At 33.4% G+C, this 23,074-nt stretch overlaps 3 protein-coding genes across 3 annotated transcripts; all 3 read right to left on the reverse strand.

Annotated features, from left to right (window-relative positions):
* Positions 1 to 271: 271 nt before the first annotated feature.
* LOC130655400 (deoxyribonuclease-1-like) lies at positions 272 to 7,908 on the reverse strand. Its single transcript, XM_057458151.1, has 8 exons — positions 7,733 to 7,908; positions 6,842 to 6,950; positions 6,407 to 6,507; positions 6,061 to 6,129; positions 4,149 to 4,249; positions 3,405 to 3,763; positions 2,909 to 2,951; positions 272 to 2,340 (listed from the first exon to the last, which is right to left on the reverse strand). The coding sequence occupies exons 1-8, from the start codon at positions 7,780 to 7,782 to the stop codon at positions 1,877 to 1,879; spliced, it is 1,296 nt and encodes a 431-aa protein (XP_057314134.1). The 5' UTR covers positions 7,783 to 7,908; the 3' UTR covers positions 272 to 1,876.
* Positions 7,909 to 9,321: 1,413 nt separating this feature from the next.
* LOC130655411 (17-beta-hydroxysteroid dehydrogenase type 6-like) lies at positions 9,322 to 12,366 on the reverse strand. The gene is made up of 4 exons (XM_057458162.1): positions 11,473 to 12,366; positions 10,568 to 10,750; positions 10,025 to 10,258; positions 9,322 to 9,723 (listed from the first exon to the last, which is right to left on the reverse strand). Exons 1-4 carry the CDS (start codon positions 11,831 to 11,833, stop codon positions 9,440 to 9,442), a joined length of 1,062 nt encoding a protein of 353 aa, XP_057314145.1. The 5' UTR covers positions 11,834 to 12,366; the 3' UTR covers positions 9,322 to 9,439.
* A 2,050-nt stretch (positions 12,367 to 14,416) lies between these two features.
* Positions 14,417 to 17,460, reverse strand: LOC130655463 (short-chain dehydrogenase/reductase family 9C member 7-like). The gene is made up of 4 exons (XM_057458219.1): positions 17,070 to 17,460; positions 16,117 to 16,299; positions 15,397 to 15,630; positions 14,417 to 14,817 (listed from the first exon to the last, which is right to left on the reverse strand). The coding sequence occupies exons 1-4, from the start codon at positions 17,410 to 17,412 to the stop codon at positions 14,552 to 14,554; spliced, it is 1,026 nt and encodes a 341-aa protein (XP_057314202.1). The 5' UTR covers positions 17,413 to 17,460; the 3' UTR covers positions 14,417 to 14,551.
* Positions 17,461 to 23,074: the final 5,614 nt, after the last annotated feature.

Here is a 23,074-nt window from a genome sequence, read left to right on the forward strand (position 1 = left end):
TTGGCTGATTCCAATTTCCAACGCCTATGTCGTTTGAATAACTTGTCTATTTGTTGCACCACCGGATCTAAGGCTATGTAGGCCAAACTTTGATTTTTCTAAACCGATACTGTCCAACTCTTCTAGGAGTATTTCCCTCATTATATGATAAGCTCTTTCCTTTTTCTCAGAGTTCCTATTAGATTAGATTTTTTTTAACAAATACAATGATGAAGAATCATCGCGCTAGTAAATTGACAACAAAAAAAACTACATTATTCGCGACGTTTCGGATGTTCACACACCCTTTTTCAAGCAATCAAAAAACGTACAATGTTCTCCTTAATATATACAAGTTTAACAGCAACCATAGTTACAGATTAAATACTAATTGTATAAATACAATGGAGCAGATCTAATGTTGTTATTCAACTGGGGACTATTCCGCATTATGAACAAACTCTCTTTAATCTCTAGCAAATACCGGTTGTTACCCCTAGAGAGTATACTAAAATCGTCAAGAGATGATGTGGTGTGACACGCTTCAAGATGATCTTTAATTGCCGTGCAATTAGATGAGGTTGATTTCTTACCTGTTAAGGGAGACACTTCGAGTTGCTCGCTTGCCCGAACCTTAAGATGACGCGACGTCTCACCTATATAAGTGGCGTTGCAGCCACTGCACTTATATTTGTAAATGACGCCTGACTTTAATTCTTTGGACAACAGGTCTTTAAATCTGAAGAAGTTAGATAAGCGAGTGTGAGTTTTGAAAACAACAGAAAGTTGGATGAATGTTGGATTGATGTTGGATTAAAATTTTGCGCCGGCCAAACGATTATCCAACATTTCATTAAACATTTATATCTATTCATTCTCTCTTTCTATAAAAACAAAACATTTCCATTCATTCTTTCTTTCGAGAAAAATTCAAGATGGCGAAGGGCATGCAGATGATCTTCCCTGCTGTTCTATCAGAACTATTAGATTTTGACGACGAGAGGCTTTGTCGGGGAAAAACCAGAGAATGGACAAAAAGAAGTAGCGAACTGTTCTTGTGTGTCTTAAACTCTTTCCCTTTAACAAAGTCGCTGTCTGAACTTTTGCTCATCATGGCATCGTCTGATTTTTGCATTTCTGTACTGTGATAGCGTAATAAATACAGTCTTTATTTTTCACAATATTCGAAATTCGAACGCTTTAACATTCGAAGTGCATTTGATTGCAATAGGATGACATCATTGACGCGTAATGTTGGATGAAAAAGTGGTCAAGCGCATCCAACAAGAAAAATGTGTTGGATGAAGCTGTAAATGTTGGATGATCGCGATCAAACTTTCATCCAACACATTTTCTTGAAGAGTTAATTTTTTATTGCACAACTGGAACAATGATAAACACTCAGCCGCAATATAATAACGCCATGCAGTAACTTCAGTTCGTTATACCACATTTAGATAAGAAATAAATAGAGACAAAGTTGTTTTAAATTATTATTGGAAACAAAAACAGTTATTTACGACTTCCTTAAAAGGAAACATGGGTTCATTCGAGGTGCCGTTAAAAATTACAACAGAAACAAAGTTACGTCAAATTCTTCTAACTTTGCGTTTTTTATGCAATGAAATTTAAAGTGTTGTTTTGACCTGTATAGCTGCATAAATTGCCACTTATCTAAGCAATACACACTGTTTATTTCCTTCTCTCAGAAAGTTACTTTGCAACTCGAAATTAACTTTAAATGTTAAATATATGCTTATAGGATCGAATAAGAGCATGAATATTATGAAAATAGGTGCAGCAGTAGAATTTGTTTAACAGTGCAATTGTGTATGTCATGAGACATTTATATAAAGTGGAAGTTATTTTTACCATCAGGTCACTACAACAAGTCTTATTATTTAAAGTACTGCACAATGTTTACATAGCAAATTGGGGCAGTTCTTATTTCCAAGCTGCAGGCCAATTTAACTGAATACGAATGTTCATAACTTGCATAGAAATCATACAGAGTTTGATAACGACCAAAACCATGCGGTAGCCGGTGACGTATATCCATTTCATTTAACATCCCCTCTGCTGTCAAGATCTGCGTAGTTGTAATAAAGGTAGGGAAATCCTTTTTGAAATCATTTTCGAGGCATTGCATCACTGCTCCAACACCTTTAACATTTTTAGAGACAACAATTTTTAGATATGCGCCTGACTTTGTATAGCTTGATGAAACTTTATAAGAACTAATATCCTCAGCATCTCCTTTCATTGAATAAACTTTGTATGATGTCAGATCCGTGTTTACTCTTGTGTCATCAACATAGATTTCTTTGACGGATAAAATATTTAACTTTTTCTCCAAAGATCCTGCAAGAGTTTTAATATTTTTAAGGTAAAAAAGCAGTAAAGACATCTTTCGTATGTATTGCATTTAAAAATCAGTTTTTAAATTGGTTTCCCTAAACTTTTTAGTGGTACCTGTCATCGCAAAAGAAACTATGAAGTACGGATGCTTTGATCTGATAAAATTTATTTTTTGAAGTTAAAAGGTAGAGTCTTAAGGTTAACTTATGGTGAGTCCATTTCAGGGATTGTACGTTAAGGAAACATTTCGACTGCTTGTGGAACACCACAGTTAACATTCAGAACTGTAATGCATTGTTTTGAGAGACCTAAAAGTATCATAAATTCATTGTCAAGCGTAAACAACAATTAAGAAGCGTTGCTATGTTGTTATATTTCTCAAGTCACCTGATTACACTTAAATTCATCCTGATCATCATTTGCAGCCGTTTTCTTAGGTAATTTTGGTACCTGGAAACAGGTAAAAAACAATTGATATTTGACCATTTTTTCTAGTGGCACTACCTTAACCGCATTGTGATAAAAAGGTAACTTATGATGATTAATTTATTAAACAAACTTTGCCACTTACGTATCTGAAACTGGACTGGGTAATGATCGCTAATATCTTCGGCCTAAATTAAAATAAATAATCGTTACTGTATGTGTTGATGCACAAACGTATTACTGTAAAGCAAAGCAGTGGATACTATCAACTTGTAGGAAGGAAGTTTTTGGTACCATGGTGTGTACCCAAGGTTGGTACAGCTGGATATGTTCTCCCTAAATGTCTACCATTTTTGTCCCTGAGTATATAAAGATTGCATATGGACAACCTCAGTTCAGAGTTCGTCTATGGTATTTTGACGGGACGGCTTCGATTAGGAAAAGAAAACCACTAGACCCCTGATAATGGCAAATGTACTGCTTAAATCTAATTCTTGTTTTTGGTAATTAAAAAGAGAAGTAAGAGGAGGCAACTAATTTTCCTTCTCTTCAGTGGCTACGTACCTATAAACAACTCCTTGCTATAATTTTTATTTTTTCCTCACTCTTTCACATAAAAAATGTGTATTATAGAAACTTACCAGTTCTTCTGAAAGTTTATAATACGTATCGTATCGAAATGCACCAGGACTTAATGGTAACAGTGATGCCAGCAATTTATCACCAGCAACGACCACTCTATCATATGGGCATTCTGTTTGTTTTGTTGTTGTATCAACTGTGTTATCGATCAGCCAGTAAAATCTGTTGTCAGTAGCAAGTTTGACATTCTTCCAATTCTTTATGTAGTCACAGCCAGCATTAAAATCTCCCATGATTATCACATCTTTTAAACCAAACTTAACCACTATTTCATCGTAGACATTTGATAAGTTACTAACTTCAATTTCAGCATCATCTGGTGAAGTGTGAATACCAGCAATTGCAAAGTCAGAAATTTCTGTAAAATTCAAAAAAAATTAGTTATGCTATAACCTTCCAATTCTTGCTAAATTAATTTGCTTGACTTAAAGTTCTGCAGTAGGCCGACATGTTAAGGACCTTAAGCATTTATGCTTATACAGCAGCTTTTTCTTTATTTTGCACCAATTCCTTTAATTCGATGAGTTGTATGAAATTAAGATTAAGGCATGTAATTCAGAAAACAGTATTTCTTTTGCCCCATTTTCCCTTTATAGTTCAATACCTGATTTTAAAGTTTTACTGTGTTTAAAAACAATGGATTTTAATACTGAATTAAAGATTGATCATACAGGTCAAATTATCCTTGTTATGGTGCATAGCCGCAAAATTGTCATGCGCCAAAAAGCATACAGGGCACTCACCAGCTTTCGAACTCTTGAACCTTACTACATATGGTTCTCTCTCATACACATCACCAGGATCGCTGTATAAGAAACTATTCAGTGCGTTTACCCAATCCGTTCTAAGTAAAAGACGGTTATTTTTATTAGTCACTACCTCAAACTTCATTTTATAAAGACTTAAAATAAAATTATCGGTACTAAAACACGACGCCTTAAGGGGCGCATTTAGAATTTTTTAAAAAAAGAACCGGAACAGAAGAAAACCCTGCAGAGAATAGACCTATTTCCATATCCATTTTCGTTCCGCGGAATACACATACCAAAATCATGAAACGAGATTAGTTATCAGCAATTTTTTAGTTTGCAGCGAAAAAGTGCAGATATGGTTTGTTTACTTGGAATATTTGCAAAATTAATTTGTCATACAGATTGTTATTAACATTTGGTGATATTACGGGGTAATAGCATATATCATTAAGCCGTTCTAATGCGTTTGTTTATTATTCTTGGTGTAAAATGAGCTAGGTATTAGCTAGCTTTGAATATGATATGAGTAGCTAGCTAGTTGGCTGGCTGACTTGCCCAAAAAAACGTGAAATTTCAAGGTGTTTGCTAAAATTGGTGATGTTGCTGGTATATATCCTGTGTCTCCCAGTTATTGAGTGTATTTTATTTTGTATACAACATCTGTAAAGATAACATTAGCCAGGCTTACTGACTGTGGTTTTAAAATAGACCTTGTGGGTGCCTTAACTCGTTAATTTTTTTCAAGTGAGGGTAGTTTTGGAAGTATTTATAACTCACATTTTACACATTTGTGACTTCAGAATTAGGAATGTTTTTGAGTTGGTGGGAAACGTTGGACTTTAAACTTTCCTTGGAATGTTCTTGCTTATTTGTTTTAAATTTTAAGCCTCTATCGTAGATTGTATTTAGGAGAAAAAAATTATTTAAAATTTCAAAATATAAGGTTGACCAAAGGGATGATATCCCGATACTTAAATTTTGTATTAAGAGAGTTACCATCTTGGTATTTTTCAGGCAAAATGGGCGTTAGTAAACTGTATAATGAGTTTTAGTTTTAAAATTACTTGAAAACAGTAAATAAAAATGTATTCACATCATACTAAAAACGTAGCTAGGTTTTAGAAAGGTTTGGCTATATTTTAACTTTTTTGTTACACTAGCACTACCAAAACCCTCTTTATAACTGTGGTAACTACGATTATGTCAAACTGTCAGTTAAAGCTGTAAAAGTCAACATTTTGTTGATACAAAATATTGCAGATTTTAAGGGCGTATTTTTTGGTATATGTTAGCTAGCTGTGGCGGCGTAGAATAGTGGTTATAGTTATCGTACTCTGCGCGGGAGACTGGGGTTCGATTCCTCTTGACGGAGATTTCACATGGGCGAGTGAATGTTACCATAGCCCCGGGTTAACCCAAGCCATGTAACGGAAATTGGAGAGATGGCTCCATGTTGGCCGTTGGATGTTGCCGGGAGTTCTCTAGTAGAGCGCGGGCCCTAATTGGGTCTGCGTAGCTCAAAATGAGCATTAAATACTCTAGGACTCTCCATGGCCCCTCCTGGAAATGATAGACAGGGTATATCCCTCGATATTAGTGAGGCTAGCCATGTAAAATACGCACATCTATCTGTCTTTATGTTCTTCAAACTTGCTTATAAACAAGCAGCATACCGAAGTTATAACTAATCTTGTTTTCATGTTATTCTGCATTTTTGCATGCATATTTCGGGGAACCAAATGAATATGATAATATGCCTTACCAACCTTTGCAATTTAGAGAAAAATAATTATGTTATCAAGTTGTATTTAATTAACTAAATTTACCCACAGGAAAACGACTAATAGTAATGCATTTATCGCTGGTTTGACTACAACAATGCAACTAAAGTTTATTATCTAACCGGTATATAAAGGCATATTGCTCTTTGCTGGACGTCCTGCCAAGTCTAGGACTGATAGTCATGTCATAACTAGAAAAATAATGAACAAGTTAAAAGAACAGCAAATATTTTACGCCCTTTCGTTGTATATAAAGCTTGACAAATAAAAAAACTGTTCTTTTTTTAAGGGGAAATAAGATTGATTATCCATTTGCTATTCTAAAGCGATTAAAAGAGAGATAACATAGCATGTTCCTAGGCAAAAATATTCCATCGAATAGCAATACGGGAAAGATTACCTTTAGAACGTTTTTAATTCAAAATCAAAATCTAAAGAAACTTAATCCGAGTGATTTAGTAAACATACCGCGCATCTATGGCTTGAACATCAGCAAGGAGTTCTTTAATAGCATCACCACTGGCATCCCGTATTTCTTGAATGAGGATTAAATCATACCGTAGGACAATCTTGAAGAAAATTAAAATTCAACATATCAAAACATAAAACCAAACCTTGCCTGCTTAAAACAAAAAGACTTGTCAAGATCTTTTTCTACTACACTGCTTTTATATCATATTTTCATATATCATAATATTTCATATTTTTTTCGTATATCATTTCGTGGTTACTGTCGTATGTAACCACCTCCACAGGGTATTTGTATCTGCTCTGACAGGGTGGTTAGGTAATGAGCCCTGGGAACGAGTTTGGCATGGTTGGTGTCGTTTACTATACAACGCATTTAAATTTCAAATCATGGTACAGTCAATTAAGACGATAGAATACGAAATACAAACTTACGTCTCTGAGATATTTTCTCACTTCTGCGTTAGACATCTTTGTCACCCCAAATACTTGCACATTAAATGCAGCAACATCAAACACACCTTCATTGTTGGTTGCTTGTATGCTACGAGAAGAATATTGTTACAACGTAAATACGCTGATTATTTTATTTAACAAAAAAACAGAGTGAATTATTGTTTGAAAATTGCCTTAATTTTGAATTTTAGTCAGCTGTTAGTCACATCTTCTTGGTCAGAAGATTAATTTTTTATATTCTTGTGCTATGTAGCTCCTGGCTTTACAGAATCATCGCCATATTTCGATATCTTTCGTTGGGTTAATATTTGAACATATTAATCATTTCAATCTATTTCTCATTAAAACTAAAATAAAAAAAATTGAATTTCCTAGGGATTTCTTAGGGATTTAATTGGGAAACGTGCTATTGCCAGACTTTTGGGGTGACGCTAAATATGGCCAAGCAACTCAAGGTTTTAATGCAACTATTTTACGGATGTTTGCTAAAAAAAATATTAAACCAATACAAAAGCAGCGATTAATATAAAATATAAGAACCAATAATTAAACATGGGAACTTATAAATTCGACGCAATAATCACCTTAGTTAAATTTAAACGAAAAGTTAATAGAAAATTAAAGTTCGAACTAACTGAGTGCAGTACGAGAAAATATTGGATAATTAAAATCTCAGATATAATATTTGATGATATCTGATTTAGTATTTGAGCCTAAGGAACTGTAATACAAAACACAAAGGCAACCGCAGTAACGTTAAATCGGCTTTCAAGGAAACTATTTATTTCGATGAAACACCCATGCATTTAATTTGATTGGGAAATGTATTATACATCAAGTCGTTGAAAAGAACTAATTTTACATAGCTACCTGTAAACGAAAACACCCAGCAGCAAAAATAACACTTGCGGTAACGTCATGCTTCTGACACCATACGCCCTAAAGTTTTGATTCACTGAGATCAAATGACGGAAAAAGTTAGTGAAAATACTTCTAATCGTTTGGTGTTAAAAGAATTATATTGAGTTCTATTTCTTATTGTATAACTAATTGTAATCTATATGGACTTAATAAAGTGCAATTATTTATTCACAGAGTAATTAGCTGCCAGTGTTTCGAGATGATCGTAGCCATCGTTACAGGAAGGGAATAGTTTTTCTTATTGCTGTATTAACTACATCTAGTTTATTTTTAAGATTTGTACAAAATTTCTCCACATCGTCGATATAACCTTCAAAAAAATTCTGATTAAAATTACATAGCTATGAATTTTAAATGATGTCAGATAACATTAACCTTTATTAGCACTGTTGACACGTAGTGTTTTTTACGCAAGAGCTTACATCATAGAATATTCACATCTCAACCTCGTCCACAGGGGCTTATGGCTCCTTAGCCCTTATTACGGAGTGGTTGGTGGACAATTTCGTCGCTATGAAATTCATCAAAAAAGCACAATGCCTTGGGAACGAGGTTGTTCACATCCTAGTTTTACGCGTGTACCGACAGTGGAACCTCTTTAAAGCAGACACAGAGATTTTGTTAGCTTTAGGTTTCCTCCTTGACGAAGTTTTCCCTTTTTTTGACAGGAAACGCTGATAAAATTTTACTGCAAAATCACCATTTTCCTTTCCCCTGTTAGGTAAAGAAATATTCTTAAAAGACAATTTGGCCTAAAAAATCAAAATTTGCTGAACAGAGACGTTTTTGGACTTTTTAGGCTTCACGGTAGAAGAATATAAGACATGATGACATGATCAGGTTTAGAGAATTTTTAAGGATTGCTCTTCGATTAATTTTATATTTTTTATTTCATATGGAGTATTGAGGTTATTTGACACTCTTCCACATTTTTATTTGAGAGCTTGCTCTATGTTTTAAAAAATCTCGAAGGGGGAGATTTGTGGGGGAAAACAGTGCTATAAAATATTCTAAAGTAGAATTGTTATTGGTAAATTGGTAAAACTTGTGCGTTAAAAATTTAATATGAAGCTTGTTCTTTGCATAATTTGTATTCAATTCGGCCAAGGCTTCGTCTAATATCACAAGATCGACTGAATAATTTTCGATATCGGATTTAACCTCATCCTATATATCTGTTTAATATCGCTAATTATTCGTTTATTAATAATACTCGTTGGCTATCTGTTTAAAATGGTTGCGCGCAGCTTCATTCAGGACCCCCAATAGAGTATTTCAATCACAAGCTAACGACTAGACCCTATACTAAAAGAAATAAATCGTGTTACTGACACACGAAATACCGGCTAAAACGGTTTGGTGCTGACCAAGCACGAAATTTTCAAGCCGTTGCAACGGACAAATCCTTGTGGGGTTTTAAAAAACACATGCGATTTATTTTTGCCGACTATTGTCGACGAAAGATAACTAAACTAGATCTTTTTTTTTTACGGTCCCATTTATTTGCTGGTTTACCCATTGCCTATAAACTATGTGAAAAAAAGAGAGCAAACCATTTTTGATAATTTCATAACACATACAAATTATGTAGCCAGTATTTTGACAATTATAGAACTGACTATATTTCACTTTTAATTTATCTTTGCTTTCTTTTGTTCATTCCGCAGCAGTTTCCTGATTGCGAAATACATCTGGTAAAATCTTCTCATTTTTCTTCTTCATCACTGCTGGCGTAGCATGTGGCTTTGTAAGGAAATACCCGATCCAGTCACTAATAAAAGTAGGCAACATTGACGCTATTACATAAAGCATGGCATCATATCCAACAACATATCTAAGTTTCGGGTTTGACGACAACACTGCGTGACATATTGCATCTGTCACTTTCTTAATGTTTGATGAACCAAACTTTGATACAATTTCCTTCTCTTTCACTAAAACTAAAAATTCAAACTTGATTAGGTTAAAAACTTAAGTTTATAATTATGTTACCCCATAGACCATTTTCGTGGTTTTGGTTCATACTAATTTTTGCGCATGCGCGCAAAATACAAATGCGGGAAAAAGTAGTAACTGTTACACGATAAGTAACAGGTGTACAAAACATTTTTTTCCCCGTGTACCTTATTCACCAGAACTTTCTTTATTTGTGTAAGAAAAAAATTAAAAAAAAAAAACATTTGAGCTGTCTAAAAATTAATTCAAAATATTACACAGAACCATGATTTTAATTTTACTCACTGTTTTCAAAATAGTCACTCCCGTATTCCTCTTTTGTAGTGGATGGCAAGCTGTTCCACAATGTTTTCCATTGTTGAGGTTGAGTTTTTACTAGATTTGTGTTAAAGATACCAGGTTCAATAATATGAACTGATACATCCCAGCATTTCATTTCGTATCTCAAACAATCAGAAAATGCTTCGCAGGCATACTTTGACATTGAATAAGCTGAACAAAGTGGTAGCGTTACTCGACCTGGAATGATTAAAATATATTATTTTAGTGAAATATTTAAGTGCATCATTTAAGCGTCATTAGAAATAGACGTGTGTACTTCTAAAAAAATATAAAAAAACCTGTAAAATAAAATCAAAATTTCTATTGTGTTATTTTTTTTTTGTTTAAGTGGAGAGGTTGGTTGTACATATGGAGAAAGTCAACTCTTCCATCAGTTTATACTCCTAACTTGGTTAAGCCGGTATGTTTGTCATTAACCTAAGAAAGACTCGAATGAAAGAATTTCATGGCTGACTCTTCCTGAAATCCAATGCAATGATTACCTACCCGCCATACTAACAACATTAACAATTCTTCCTCCTGCTCTTTTGACCAGAGGTAGCATGGTTTTTGTTACATTGACAGTACCCCATAGATTTACATTCATGATTTTCTGCATTTCTTCGGTTGTTTGCCATTCAATGAGACCAGGTTGAATTATGCCAGCATTATTTACTACACACCATAAACCTAGAAAGAAGAAAATGCAAGAAGCTTAACTTTTATTCTTATAAGCTATTTTTGATAAAAAAAGGGCTGATTTTTTACAAATACTTTTTTAAATGCGCGCCTCACATTTAGTTGGTTTTGACTTGACATTGATCACAAAGTGTTTTAAAAGTTTGTGGATTTCTGCACATGCGCGCACTGCAGTAGGTAGAAAACAAAACCAGATCACTATTAATGAAATTTGTGGGTTTGAAAAGTCAAAAAAGCACTGGAACTAATCTTTTTAACTATATTCTTTAGTTTCATTAATTTTAGGCGAATATTTCTTTTTTGAATGAATTTCTTTGAAATTTCTTTCTTTTTTTGAAAGTCAAAATCATTTTGACTTTTTCAGAGCCCTGTGAGCGGTGCAGTGTATATGTACGTAAGTTTATGATTTCCACCAATGAATTTATTTGAATCGCTGCCATTTTGAATCTGTACGCGCATTTTTGTTTTCAATGGACATTGTGCCGCTTGGACGGACGACGGCAAAGCGCTAAATACGACGAGCTTTGTGATCGAAGTGGATTTTCACTTTTATACTAACTGATATTGCCATATTGCCATTCTGATCTGTTTCGCAAGCACCTAACCAACATCAAAGCCTTAAATAAGCTCACTTTAAACGACGCTAAGATGTATTGCTTATAGGAAAAAGCGTGTTCTTATATTCCCCAGTAAAGACGCAAATGGAATTTAACCTTTGTCTTTGACTTCTTCTTTTATTAGTGTGTAAGTTTTGTTGATATCATCTTGGTTTGTAACATCCATAATAAATGCATGTCCTCTAAAAGCTGGATCATCTTGTAATCTTCTCACTCCTTCCTTAGTTAAACATCCAGAGAAAACTTTCACTTTTGATGCATTTAGCTCTAGTGATGTTTTATAACCAAAACCAGAATCACAACCAGTTATTAGAACGCTTTTCGTTATTCCAGTCGCCTGACTATTGAGACAGTTCAAAACAATGTTGAGGTTGTAAACCAAAAGTATAATGTTGACTGCGATAAACACAATAATGAATTTCCAGTTTGCAAAATAGTCATACAATTCGGTAAACATTATTCAATGTTTCTTCATTCGTTCTTCAATTCCTTTCCTTATTTATTTTTTTAGTGATTATAATATCTCCTACATATACTCTGTAAAGTAATGCACGTAACTTATTTGTTTTTTTTCTTTCATGTGTATAATAATGAATGTGTATAACTGATCACCACAAATAGAGTAATTAAAAAATAGAGTAATTAGATTTAATGACATTGCAGTAATTAAAAATTGTCAGGGTTGCTTTTTTTAGCATTTACACGCAACGGGCTCTAATTTTACTAAACTAGTCCCCAGGGTAATTAATCTATACTAGCATTGTAAAGCTGTTACTTCAGCAAAAAAGACTTCAGAGGTTTGACAAGCACTTTGTGAATAAGGAAAACCCCATAAAAACAAATCTAAAAGTTTGTCATATTTTACAGGCTAAACTTAATTACGATTTGTGTGGACTAATTAACAGCTATAATAAATTATTCGGTAGTTGAAATTACACTTTATACACTGTATATTTATTTCAAAGGTTAAAACAACTTAAACACCTTTAGTATTCTGTCAGTTTAATGGCAAACCCTGCTTGATTAGCCCCATTTAATTGACCCCCTATAATATTCTCCCTAGCCTCTATATGACCCCCATTACAACCCCTAAAACAGACTTTTTCTCCCAGCTTTCTTAGCTGTCCATAAATCAAAAATCTTAAATTCAATTCATATTCCACTTCATTTCATAACTATACGCCTAGCCTCGTTCCCAGAGCCTGATTTCGCTGGAACTGATCATCAATCAGAAGTACAAACAGTTACTCCATTTAAAAATATGTGAAGAGTTACCATGAGTTTTTTCTTTAGAACAACAACTTACTTAAACCCTTGTAGGAATTGGTATGAAGATGGGGGTTTATTTGACAAAAATTCTTGCAAAGGGATTAACTCCCGTTGAAAAAAGCTACATAAAGAAGATGAAAGCGACATTGATATTCGCCACAATACTGCAAATTATATCCAAAACTACATAACATTTGTCTTTTCATAAAGCCAGCTTTCATTGTATTAAATTAGACATCACATCAAAACTTAAACTTATTTAAATATTTATTTTACTATCTCTTGATCAAATTACATGTTAAATGGCTAGAGGGTTAAAGTATTAATAATACGCTCACTTAATTCGAAATTTAATAACCATTATAGCTTGATTGACAACTGGGTTCATGTTTTTAAAACGAATGAGTCTACTTGCTAGTTAGTCAGCGAGGTTGTAAAATTTTAACAAAAAATGCTGATGTCGTCAAAACTTTTGCTGACTGAATTATCTGCAGAAAGAGTCGACTGTGTTCATGAAAGTATATACAGGACTGTATTAGCTCCTCTTTTATAACGCCCAGGGGTTAAAGGTAAATGACGCTGCGTCCAATTACATTTCTGTTCTGTTTCTACTCTGTTTCTGAATGCATTTTGTTATAGAAATCACTCTTTTTGCTTACGCTAAAATGTATGGCAAATAATTTGCGCTAATATCAATCACTAACACTGAAACTTATGTACACCATAAGGAACTATACATACGATACAATGAATGACGAATATAACCGTAAAGTTGTCCATATTAGCCAGAACACAATTAGATATGACCTGGCAATCTTTTTCAATATGCGCATCCAACCTTCGTTTTTTTTTGTTTGTTTGCTTTAGTATTTTTGCAAGCAAACTGCAGACTGAACGATTTATTTTTGTCGATAAATTTCTTTTTTCTTTTACGTGGATAATAAATACGAACTTTTTCCAAATCAACCAAGTATTTGGATTACAAATACCTTTATTTCTGTGTATTATTTGGTCCGCAAAATTTTGCTGTCTGCAGTTAACCAAGTAACTCGAGCGCTATATTTACTGCTTGGGAAGCTCCTGGTCGGCTTTGGTATCTAAGTAATTGCTAACGATAGGAATGGTTACACTTTAATTAGTTCGACTTGCCTAAAGAGAACTTGCTTCAAGTTTAGCTACATTTTAGCACTGTCTTTAATAGCATTTAATGGTGAATAAAAGCACATAACTAGCCTGCTCATTATAGTTTTTTAAAACATGACCGTTTTTTGCCATTTTCCGGCTGATTAATGCACAATGTAATGTACTGTCAATTAACTTTTGCAATCTCGGTTCAGAATAGGTTAATTAAAATCATCCCCCCACATAAATATGATAGCATTGGAAGCCTTTATAATTAGAACACAATAAGGTATTATTCGGTTCGACAATACCTCATCAGCAAAATAGTGGCGGCAAAAAGTCAGCAAATTTTAGCTTTGACAAAGAGTTTTTCCCCATTTTCGCTTTGCCGTCTTGTAGTGCATTACAAATCAAAATGCGTTAAAAACAAGGTTGGATATTTTTAGTTTACCTTTCGAACTTTGAGGAAGAGAAGAGCTTCTTCTTAAAATTCTCCCACCAAAAAATCAAACTATTTTGTTGACCGCCAAAAAAGACGCTGGTAAAATTGGTTAAAAAAACTGATTAAAATTTTGCACAAGTGGTTTACCGCTAAGATAAACGCTTCTTTTGATATCTCACATTTAAGCTCGTAAATCAAAAGTATAAATAGATATTATCATTAAAAGTTATTTCGATACAAAAATTTAATTCCACTAAAATTTTATAAATACATACCAATGACCAAAATATATACAGCAAAGTTTTTAATTTAAGTCCACACTTCATTTACCAAATAAATAACTCAAGACCCGCTTACGTTAACTAACTTCCTTTCTTTTTTTCCCTTCATAGCTTCTGGTGTTGCTTGCTTGGCGCAAAAATTGAGAATAAAATCGCCCATAAACGTCGGCAAAGTAGCAATCATTGTCCAGATCGTGTGAGCATCAAATCCAACAACGTATCGTCGTTTGGGATTGCATGATAATGTCGCGTGTTTGATTGTATTTGTAACTTTTTTAATATCGCGAGATGCCAGATCTCTCAGTAGACCATTGATGTTTTTTAAAACTAAAGTAAAGTCGTTTCACATTTAAAGATGGATTTTCCTCAATGATTACTTTCAATATATTTGTACTTATTTTTGTCATCGCTTTCGTTGAATATGTAACAGATATAATGTGGCCAGAGATAAAGCCATTAAGCACATAGTCTGAAGTGGTTATTCACTTTGAGTTTAATATATAAGCGGATATGTAGAGAATATCGAGATTTATCGAATACTAAATATTGTGAAGGCGCACACATTTTTTATAGGAAACCAAGCAAACGGCCAACTAGAAAAAGGTTGTTAATTCTGAATTCATTTTACAATAAAAATTTCTTAGTTTTGACGAAGGTTATTCAACCAAAAACACGATTGTGATATACAAGAAAGATGAAAGAATGCCTTTTATTTATTATCTAATACAATTCCGTTAAACTTGTATATATTTTTATTTTATATTTTTGCAACTTGTAAAAGTTTCTTAATTTTTTTGAAGGTCGACTAGTCAGTTTTTTAAGAAGCAGTTGCCTTTAAAATAAAAACGGATAAGAAATTCCAATATGTAAGACTTGTAAAAACAGAAACCAAATTCAAAAATATACCTTGGTTAAAATACTCTTCTCCATAAGCTTCCTTTATTCCAATTGGTTGTTTTTTCCATATGCCTTCCCATTGATTGATCACCACATCCAATATAGGTGTCATGAACATTCCAGGTTCAATGATATGAACCGATACGTCCCATGGCTTCATCTCATACCTCAATCCATCAGAGAATGCTTCACAAGCAAATTTAGACATCGAGTAGGCAGTATGATTTCCAAATAAAACACGACCTGTTGATGAAAAGTAACTTTTTTGTAATACTACAGCAAGTAGCGTCTCTTATGGCCTTATTCGTTCAATATATCTCATCAGTTTTCTTATTGTGATATTCTTCAGCTATTTATGCGTGTGCTGTTTTTTAGCTATTATATTTAACACACACTGTTTTTATTGAGCTTGACATTTTAATTATTACTTGTATATATAGAACATTTAGAAAAACTTAATTTATGTAACCCTTTTAATACACGGAAAGATATTCATAGACACTACAGCAAATAATACATTTGCACCAAAGTATTTGCACACCATATATATCATATCACTTCCTATTTATTGTTTGAAGAATGTTTATTTTATTTTATTTTTATTCACCTATAATAATCATTCTCATTAATTGCTTTGATATAGCTAAGTCACACAAAAATTTGGTAACTAATTCTCTAAGATCCACAGTGCCATATATATTCGCCTAAAACGTTTTTGTACTACCCTACCTGCCATGCTGGTCACATTAACAATTCTCCCTCTTGCTCTTTTTACTAGAGGTAGCATGGTTTTTGTTACATTAACAGTACCCCAAAGATTTACATTCATAGCTTGCTGCATTTCTTCGGTTGTTTGCCAGTCAATGAGACCAGGTTGAAGAATGCCAGCATTGTTTACTACGCACCATAGTCCTACAGCAAAAATAAAAATTCACAAATTAATTATTAAAAGACAATAAAATGTTGTTGGGTTAAGGGGATTCACTCATTGCACTTTGTCAGTAACTCGTTTTCAACCCGTGGAAAAATTATTGGGATCGCCCGTCAGCAAATTACTTACTCTATGGGGAACCCGGAATGAAGCCAGTTCAACACACCGACTAATTACTGCATGTATTATTTCCGCGCGAATTAATTTTTACACAACGGACTAATCAAGTATAATCCTGCGTGTTTTAATGTTCGAGTAAGTTTTTTATTTAGTTTCGAGTAAGAATCTTTTCTTAATATTTGATTAAACTAGTCGGTAGGTGGTGGATAAATCCACGGGCTCGCTCGTCCTTTATATATCGCATTTCGTGTTTCCGTAGTACAACTTTTTTTTCTCGCACATAAACAAAATACTGGTATTATTATATAGAGATTCTTAATATTATCTATATTAAAATACCCGTATACGTCTGTCCGTCCCTCCGTCCGTCTGTCTGTCACGCAAAATGGTAGCTTAGCTGCGCAGGTAGCGAGACGCACGCAATGCGGTATAAAAAGGACGGGCGAACCCGTGGATTTTTCTACGGGCTAACGACTAGTTATTAGAAATTGCTTCGAATAAGATGTTTTGATGATTAATTGTAGCGTTGTATTTTTAACAATGCTAAAGTTTTTGTGACATAAGAATAAGCTAACTGAGGTTGTAAAAAAAGAAAAAAAAAACTTCGTTTTCAAGGTAAATAAATCTATACCATCATCCTGTGTTTCTTCTTTTATCAATTTATAGGCTTTATTTATATCATCTTGATTTGTAACATCCATAATAAATGCGTGCCCTCTAAAAGCTGGATCATCTTGTAATCTTTTCACACCTTCCTTAGTTAAACATCCAGAGAAAACTTTTACTTTTGATGCGTTTAGTTCTAGTGATGTTTTATAACCAAAACCAGAATCACAACCAGTTATTAGAACGCTTTTTGCATCTGTTGTCACTCGATTCTTGAAGTAGTTGAAAAGGTTATAAATTAAATATGATGTTATAAACGCGAGAATAAATTTCCAGTTGGCAAGAAATTCATATACTTCGGTGCACATTTTTAATCTAATCCTGTGTATATTTACTGTGTGTTTATGCAGAGAATAAACGAAATATAAATATTAAAAACAAATTTAGCTCTTTTTATACACTTTTAACACCCTTGAAATTACATAAACAAACAAAGCAATTTTAATCGTTCTCGAGGGCACGAATTTTAATTGTCTTCTCATAATTACTGCATTGATACAAGAATGCACAATATTTCGGAAATTGAAAACAACGAATTATTGATAAAGAGGAAAAGGATATCGATATTTTTTCCCAAATGACGTGTTTGTTGAGAAATCAATTCAAAGAAGAAAAAACTTTCAGTAAGCGTCGGCAGCCAAAGGTCACGTAGGACATAAACCCCTGCAATGACTGTCCTTTCAAAGGAGGAAATTAGGTCATATGTTTTTCCATGTATGTTACGACGAACATTATTGGGAAAACCTTTAACATCCCGCACAGCAGTTACTTTTCAAATTATGATGCAAAAGCCGTTTGATGCAATGTATTTTAGCATTGTGATAATTATATTGGTATTCAAAACAGGAATTTTTTTCTGCATTGGCGTCCCTGGGAATAGTGAAATGTTAAAAACAAACATTTTGTTTTATAATATATTTTAAGCATACAAATTTCTTTACCAATACCGACCGTACCAATTCACATTGCCTCAGTTTACTTTTAGCTCGCGCATAAGCAAAGAAATGTTTTCTTTTGTTGTTGTTGTTGTTGCTGTTGTCATTGTTATTGTTGTTTTTGTGTTTGCTTTTCTTTTCTTTTACAATGAGATTTTTTATCGCGTCAACAAGCAGCATTGCTCTATGTCGAACGATTGATTGCATAAATTTTGTCAAACATCTTTCGCTTATGTTAAGTTTTCAGTCAACGTTTGAGTATAACAAAAAAAGGGTAAAAACCATCAAGTAAAATCTGCATCACTTAGTAAAAAACTTCGGACTAAAATTCGAAAAAAAAATTAGCTCTTGACAGAAACATGTTAAATATACCAGTTAACAAAATAAACTTGTTCGTAAAATTGTTAAGAAGAGTCTGTAAAGCAGGGGAAAGAACAAAGAAAATATAGTATTGCTAGAGACAAAGTAAAGACTAGCTATGCAACGCTTCCTTTTAGGCGGAGGTGAAACTTTTATTTATTTTTAAGTCATCTTTTTTTAAATATTTTTTAAAAAATGCTGGAATTTCATAAAGCATCTTTAGCATCACTTCTCAATTTTATTTTATTTTCATTTCTTCGTTTTTACAAATTATTTTCTCTCTTTTTTTAAAGACAATATGACCGTGTACAGATTTTTATGCGGAATTTTGAAACAAAATATGCTAAACGACGATATGTTTTTCTAAAACCCAGTTGGCGACTTAAACTTTGTCGATCCCTAGCGACGGAATGTTTAATAAATGTGACAATTTTGGGCGACAAAATTTACCCCGCTAAAATATATCAACGTTTGCGTAAGAGGATTTGACTTGACGTGGGTTAGACCAGCCCTTTCTTTTAATTTGCGAAATTTGAGTAAAGAGGAACTGGACATGCTACTAAATATATCTCATTTCAATACTATTACATAAAACTGACGTATGATCAAAGAATTTACCGTAACTAATGTCGTTGACAACAAATTAGTAAAAGCTATATGTACAAGAAAAAAGCATTTAAATTAATGATCAAGCCACGTAAACTAAATTTCCATTGATTAAAAGAAAAAACAAGGAACGCGCTGCTAACTTAGAATCCATTAAATTACCTTACACCGATTTCAATAATCCTATCACCATTTTAATTGAAATTACCTGTTATTACTTAGATTATTAGACTGATTTACAATTTCTTTTATCCTGGATGCTAAACTAAAAAGCAATTTCTTTTAAGCATTTTTAATAGCAGAAAATATATTTCGCAAATGAATAGTTAATACTGTAGCATCATCATAACTTCTGGTATCAATTATTTTCTGACGTATCTATTGTAACAGGGCCAAGAATTGGCTTCTGGATCGTGAAGGTTATTTTTAGACAATTATTTATCTGAATAGAGCAGCCATGACTTCCCATGACACGGTCAAATTGTTGCTGCAGAAACAGTTCTGTTGGCGACCGCCTCAGCAAAGTTTAATTGGACGATGTAACCTTATATGTTGGCGAAGGTGACAGAGTTCAAAATGGTTTGGATCCTCATGCATTGGAACTTAGTTTTTCATCCCCTGTGTTTAACTCCAACCTCAAAGGAAATATTTAAGGTCGATCGCGACATATTTCACCGCTGTGGACTGTTAGAAAGCACAGTGTTATTGAAACGCAAATGAGCCTGGGACGAGGTTTTAAGATACTGTAAAGGTTTCTTGAAGATTTACTTCTTTAATTTCTTTCACTAATCTGGCACGGAGAATCACAAAAAAAAACATGTGTTAAAGTTAAAAAGAAAACATGGAAATCAGTATATTAAAATAGACCCAGGGTATGAGATGTAAGACAGGGTATTAACAACAGGGAGGAACAGACTGAACTCTGCGGCGATAAAGCACATTTCTCTTCTCGCTGTAAGTCTTGAATTCCTTAATTCTTGGATATAATTTTTTATTCTTCTCCAACGTTTTATTGCAGTTTGTGTTATTTTTTGACATTTACAGAGAATTAGAAAATGTAGCCTTTGTTTGGACGGGATATCTATTTTGTTGTGGGATAATTTTACTGGATTATGTCACCTGTAAGCCTGTTTAATTGCGCCACTATTTGTCCGTAAGACCTTTTTCAAGGATGATAAACCCCCCCCAAAAAGATTTGATGATGTAACTTCTTGGATAAACAAGTTTCAATCGCGGTCGAGGAAAATTCTTGGCAACAAAATCCAGGCGGTGAAAAATTCAAACTTTTGAGTGGATGAGATACTCCCTTTCCTTTGATTTTAAGAATGTGAGTAAAGAGGAACTGGACATGCTACTAAATATATCTCATATCAATGTTATTACATAAAACTGACGTGTGATCAAAGAATTTATGGTAGCTAATGTTGTTGACAACAAAATAGTTATATATCTAGGAGAAAAAAGCATTTAAATTAATGACCAAGCCGCGTAAATTCAATACCCGTTGATTGAAACAAAAATAGAGAAAATGCGCCGAACTTGAAATGGCTTAAAAAGCTAATTAAACAAACTTACACCGCTTTTAATAATCGTACCACTATTTTAATTAAAAATACTAATTATTACTAATACTAATACTTTTACTAATACTTTTATTTTGAATTAGCTAACTGAAAAGTAATTTCTTTTTAATACTGGAAAAGATGAATAGTTAAATACTGTAGCATCATCATAATTTCTGGTATCAATTATTTTCTGACGTATTTATTGTAACAGGGCCAAAAATTGGCTTCCGGTTCATGAAAAATATTTTTCTGACAGCCATTTATCTGACTATAATAGAGTAACCATGGCTACTAATAACATGGTCAAATTATTGCTGAAAAACCTGGACGATTTGATCTTTTACACGTTGATAACGGCCACAGGGTTCAAAATAGGCTGGATCTTTATGCATGTGGGATTTAAGTGTACCCATTGTATTTAATTCCACACGTGAATAGAATATTCAAGCTTGACCCCAACACATTTCACCACGATGAACTATCAGTAAGTACAGTGTCATTGAGGAAATGATCCTAGGATAAAATTTTAAATTATAAATTTTTTTTTGGGAACTTATTTCTTTTAATTTCTTTGAAAAGATTTACTTCTTTAATTTCTTTTACTAGTCTGGCAGGGAAAATAATTCTCTTTTCGTTGCAATTCTTGAATTCCCTAATTTTTCGGTATGATTTTTATTACTCTCAAATGTTTTGTTGCAGTTTGCAGTTTGGTTTTTTTTAAACATTTGCAAGGAAGTTGGAAATGTATTTTCATATTCTAAACAGGATATATATTTTGTTGTGCGGAGCGATGACTCATTTGCTTTAAAGGATACATGAAGTACTTTGGTTATGGTTCTCTGTCTGCAAATTGCGGTAAACATTTACGTTTAATTCGAAACGTTCTTCATTCTTTGTTTTATAATAAATGCATTCGAAACGTGAGGATCTGTAATACCTAAAAAACCAAACATCCGAAAATATTGAGTGCAAAATTTGCTGTACGAAGAATATTAATTCATACATTTTTCTTCGTTTCTGAAAAAAAAGTTTTTTGATTGGTTTACTACGCACGAGCGATAAAAACAAAGTTAGTAAATATATCGCCTTTGTTCTGTTTAGCCTGGAGATTTCGTGTATCCTTAGAGAGCCCGCTTTTGATCGACAAACGAATAACAAGTATACTCTGGGTACAACTAAAACGAAACGATTACACTCAATGAGAGATTGAAATTAGGTGAGTGCACTCTAGACTAGAACTCGAGAGAAGACTGAAGTTAGATAAGTTCACTTGATGGAAAAATTAGATTAAAACAAGTGTTGTGCAGGAATCAACTGTAATTAAACGGGTACAGTATTCTCTCCAATTAAGAGACACTTTAAAAGGCGGACACCTCTGATTAGCGGACACTTTGGTCATACACCGGCCGTTTTCTAGTCAAAGCGGACACTTAATTAGCAACCACTTTAATTAGCGTACAAATCTTTTTTGCACCAAAGGGCAAATACGGCTTTTTTTCTCTCCAATTAGCGGACAGTTCAAAAAAATGAAAAGCGAGCAATGAAACAGAAAAAAATGAATGGTTTTTTAAACATTTATTTCAAACTCTTTCTCCCATAAAGGAGAGACGAAAGATCGTCAAGATGAATAGCCGAAAACAACAATTAATTAAGTACTTTTTTAAATAAAACCTTAAATTATTTACCCATCATTTGTTAAAATGTGTTTGAAAGACTTTAAAGACCTGTGAAGATAGAAAGTTTCGGTTCGTTATCATTATGTTAAATTATATAATTTTTGTTATTTTTCCTTTGTGATACAAAAATCGGCTTTAATTTCTAATTTGCGGCTTAAAATGTAAAACTTTCCAAAAGGCGGGAATTTTGGTCATACACCGATGGTGTCCGCTAATTGGAGAGTATACTGTACATTCTATGAAGGACTAGAGTCAGACGAGTTTATTTGGTTCAACTGGAAAATTAGACCATTGCATTCGATGGAAAGACTGGAAATAAAAGAATGCACTCGGTTAACAACTATAAATAGACGGATGATCTTGACGGCAAACTAGAATGTTGAAAATGAGATAGGAGTGAGCAAGACAAATGTGTTTTGTATCTTTTTGTGTCTACTTTTGTTATCTGTAATGTTTCTACTTCTTCTTCTGATAGAAAGATGTCAACAATCACTTAAGTAATAATATACTTCATTGTTGTCATTGGTGGAAAAAAGGTTTACTACATGGAGTCGAAAATGTTTTTTTTTTTTCTTTTCGAGGAGAATAACAACACATAAAAAAATCTGATGATGTCACTTCTCTGATAAATAAGTTTCAATCGAGGAAATTTCTTGGCAACAAAATCCAGGCGGAGAAAAACCAAAACTTTTAAGTGGGTGAGACACGCCCTTTCCTTTGACTTTAAAAATGTGAGTAAAGAGGAACTACACATGCTGCTAAATTTAGTCAAAATGTTTGTTTTTTATGCTGATCAAATTTTGCGGCGACATAGAGACTTACTTTAGA

The sequence above is a fragment of the Hydractinia symbiolongicarpus genome, chromosome 8 (genome assembly GCF_029227915.1).
Source record: "Hydractinia symbiolongicarpus strain clone_291-10 chromosome 8, HSymV2.1, whole genome shotgun sequence".
Classification (NCBI taxonomy): Eukaryota; Metazoa; Cnidaria; class Hydrozoa; order Anthoathecata; family Hydractiniidae; genus Hydractinia; species Hydractinia symbiolongicarpus.

Bases quoted from the DNA above. Each gene is read 5' to 3' on its own strand.
- LOC130655411 (XM_057458162.1), bottom strand. From the start codon at position 11,833: ATGTTTACCGAATTGTATGACTATTTTGCAAACTGGAAATTCATTATT. The intron at 10,751-11,472 runs GTTAAATTCCAT...TCTTCTTTCTAG, and splicing joins AGAAGAAGTCAAAGACAAAG to GTTTATGGTGTGTAGTAAAT. The intron at 10,259-10,567 runs GTAGGTAATCAT...TAATCATTCCAG, and splicing joins TAATGTTGTTAGTATGGCGG to GTCGAGTAACGCTACCACTT.
- LOC130655400 (XM_057458151.1), bottom strand. From the start codon at position 7,782: ATGACGTTACCGCAAGTGTTATTTTTGCTGCTGGGTGTTTTCGTTTAC. The intron at 2,952-3,404 runs GTAAGTTTCTAT...ATTTTAATTTAG, and splicing joins ATAAACTTTCAGAAGAACTG to GCCGAAGATATTAGCGATCA. The intron at 2,341-2,908 runs GTAAGTGGCAAA...AAACTCTTGCAG, and splicing joins CCCAGTCCAGTTTCAGATAC to GATCTTTGGAGAAAAAGTTA.
- LOC130655463 (XM_057458219.1), bottom strand. From the start codon at position 17,412: ATGTGCACCGAAGTATATGAATTTCTTGCCAACTGGAAATTTATTCTC. The intron at 16,300-17,069 runs GTATAGATTTAT...TTTTTGCTGTAG, and splicing joins AGAAGAAACACAGGATGATG to GACTATGGTGCGTAGTAAAC. The intron at 15,631-16,116 runs GTAGGGTAGTAC...TTTCATCAACAG, and splicing joins TAATGTGACCAGCATGGCAG to GTCGTGTTTTATTTGGAAAT.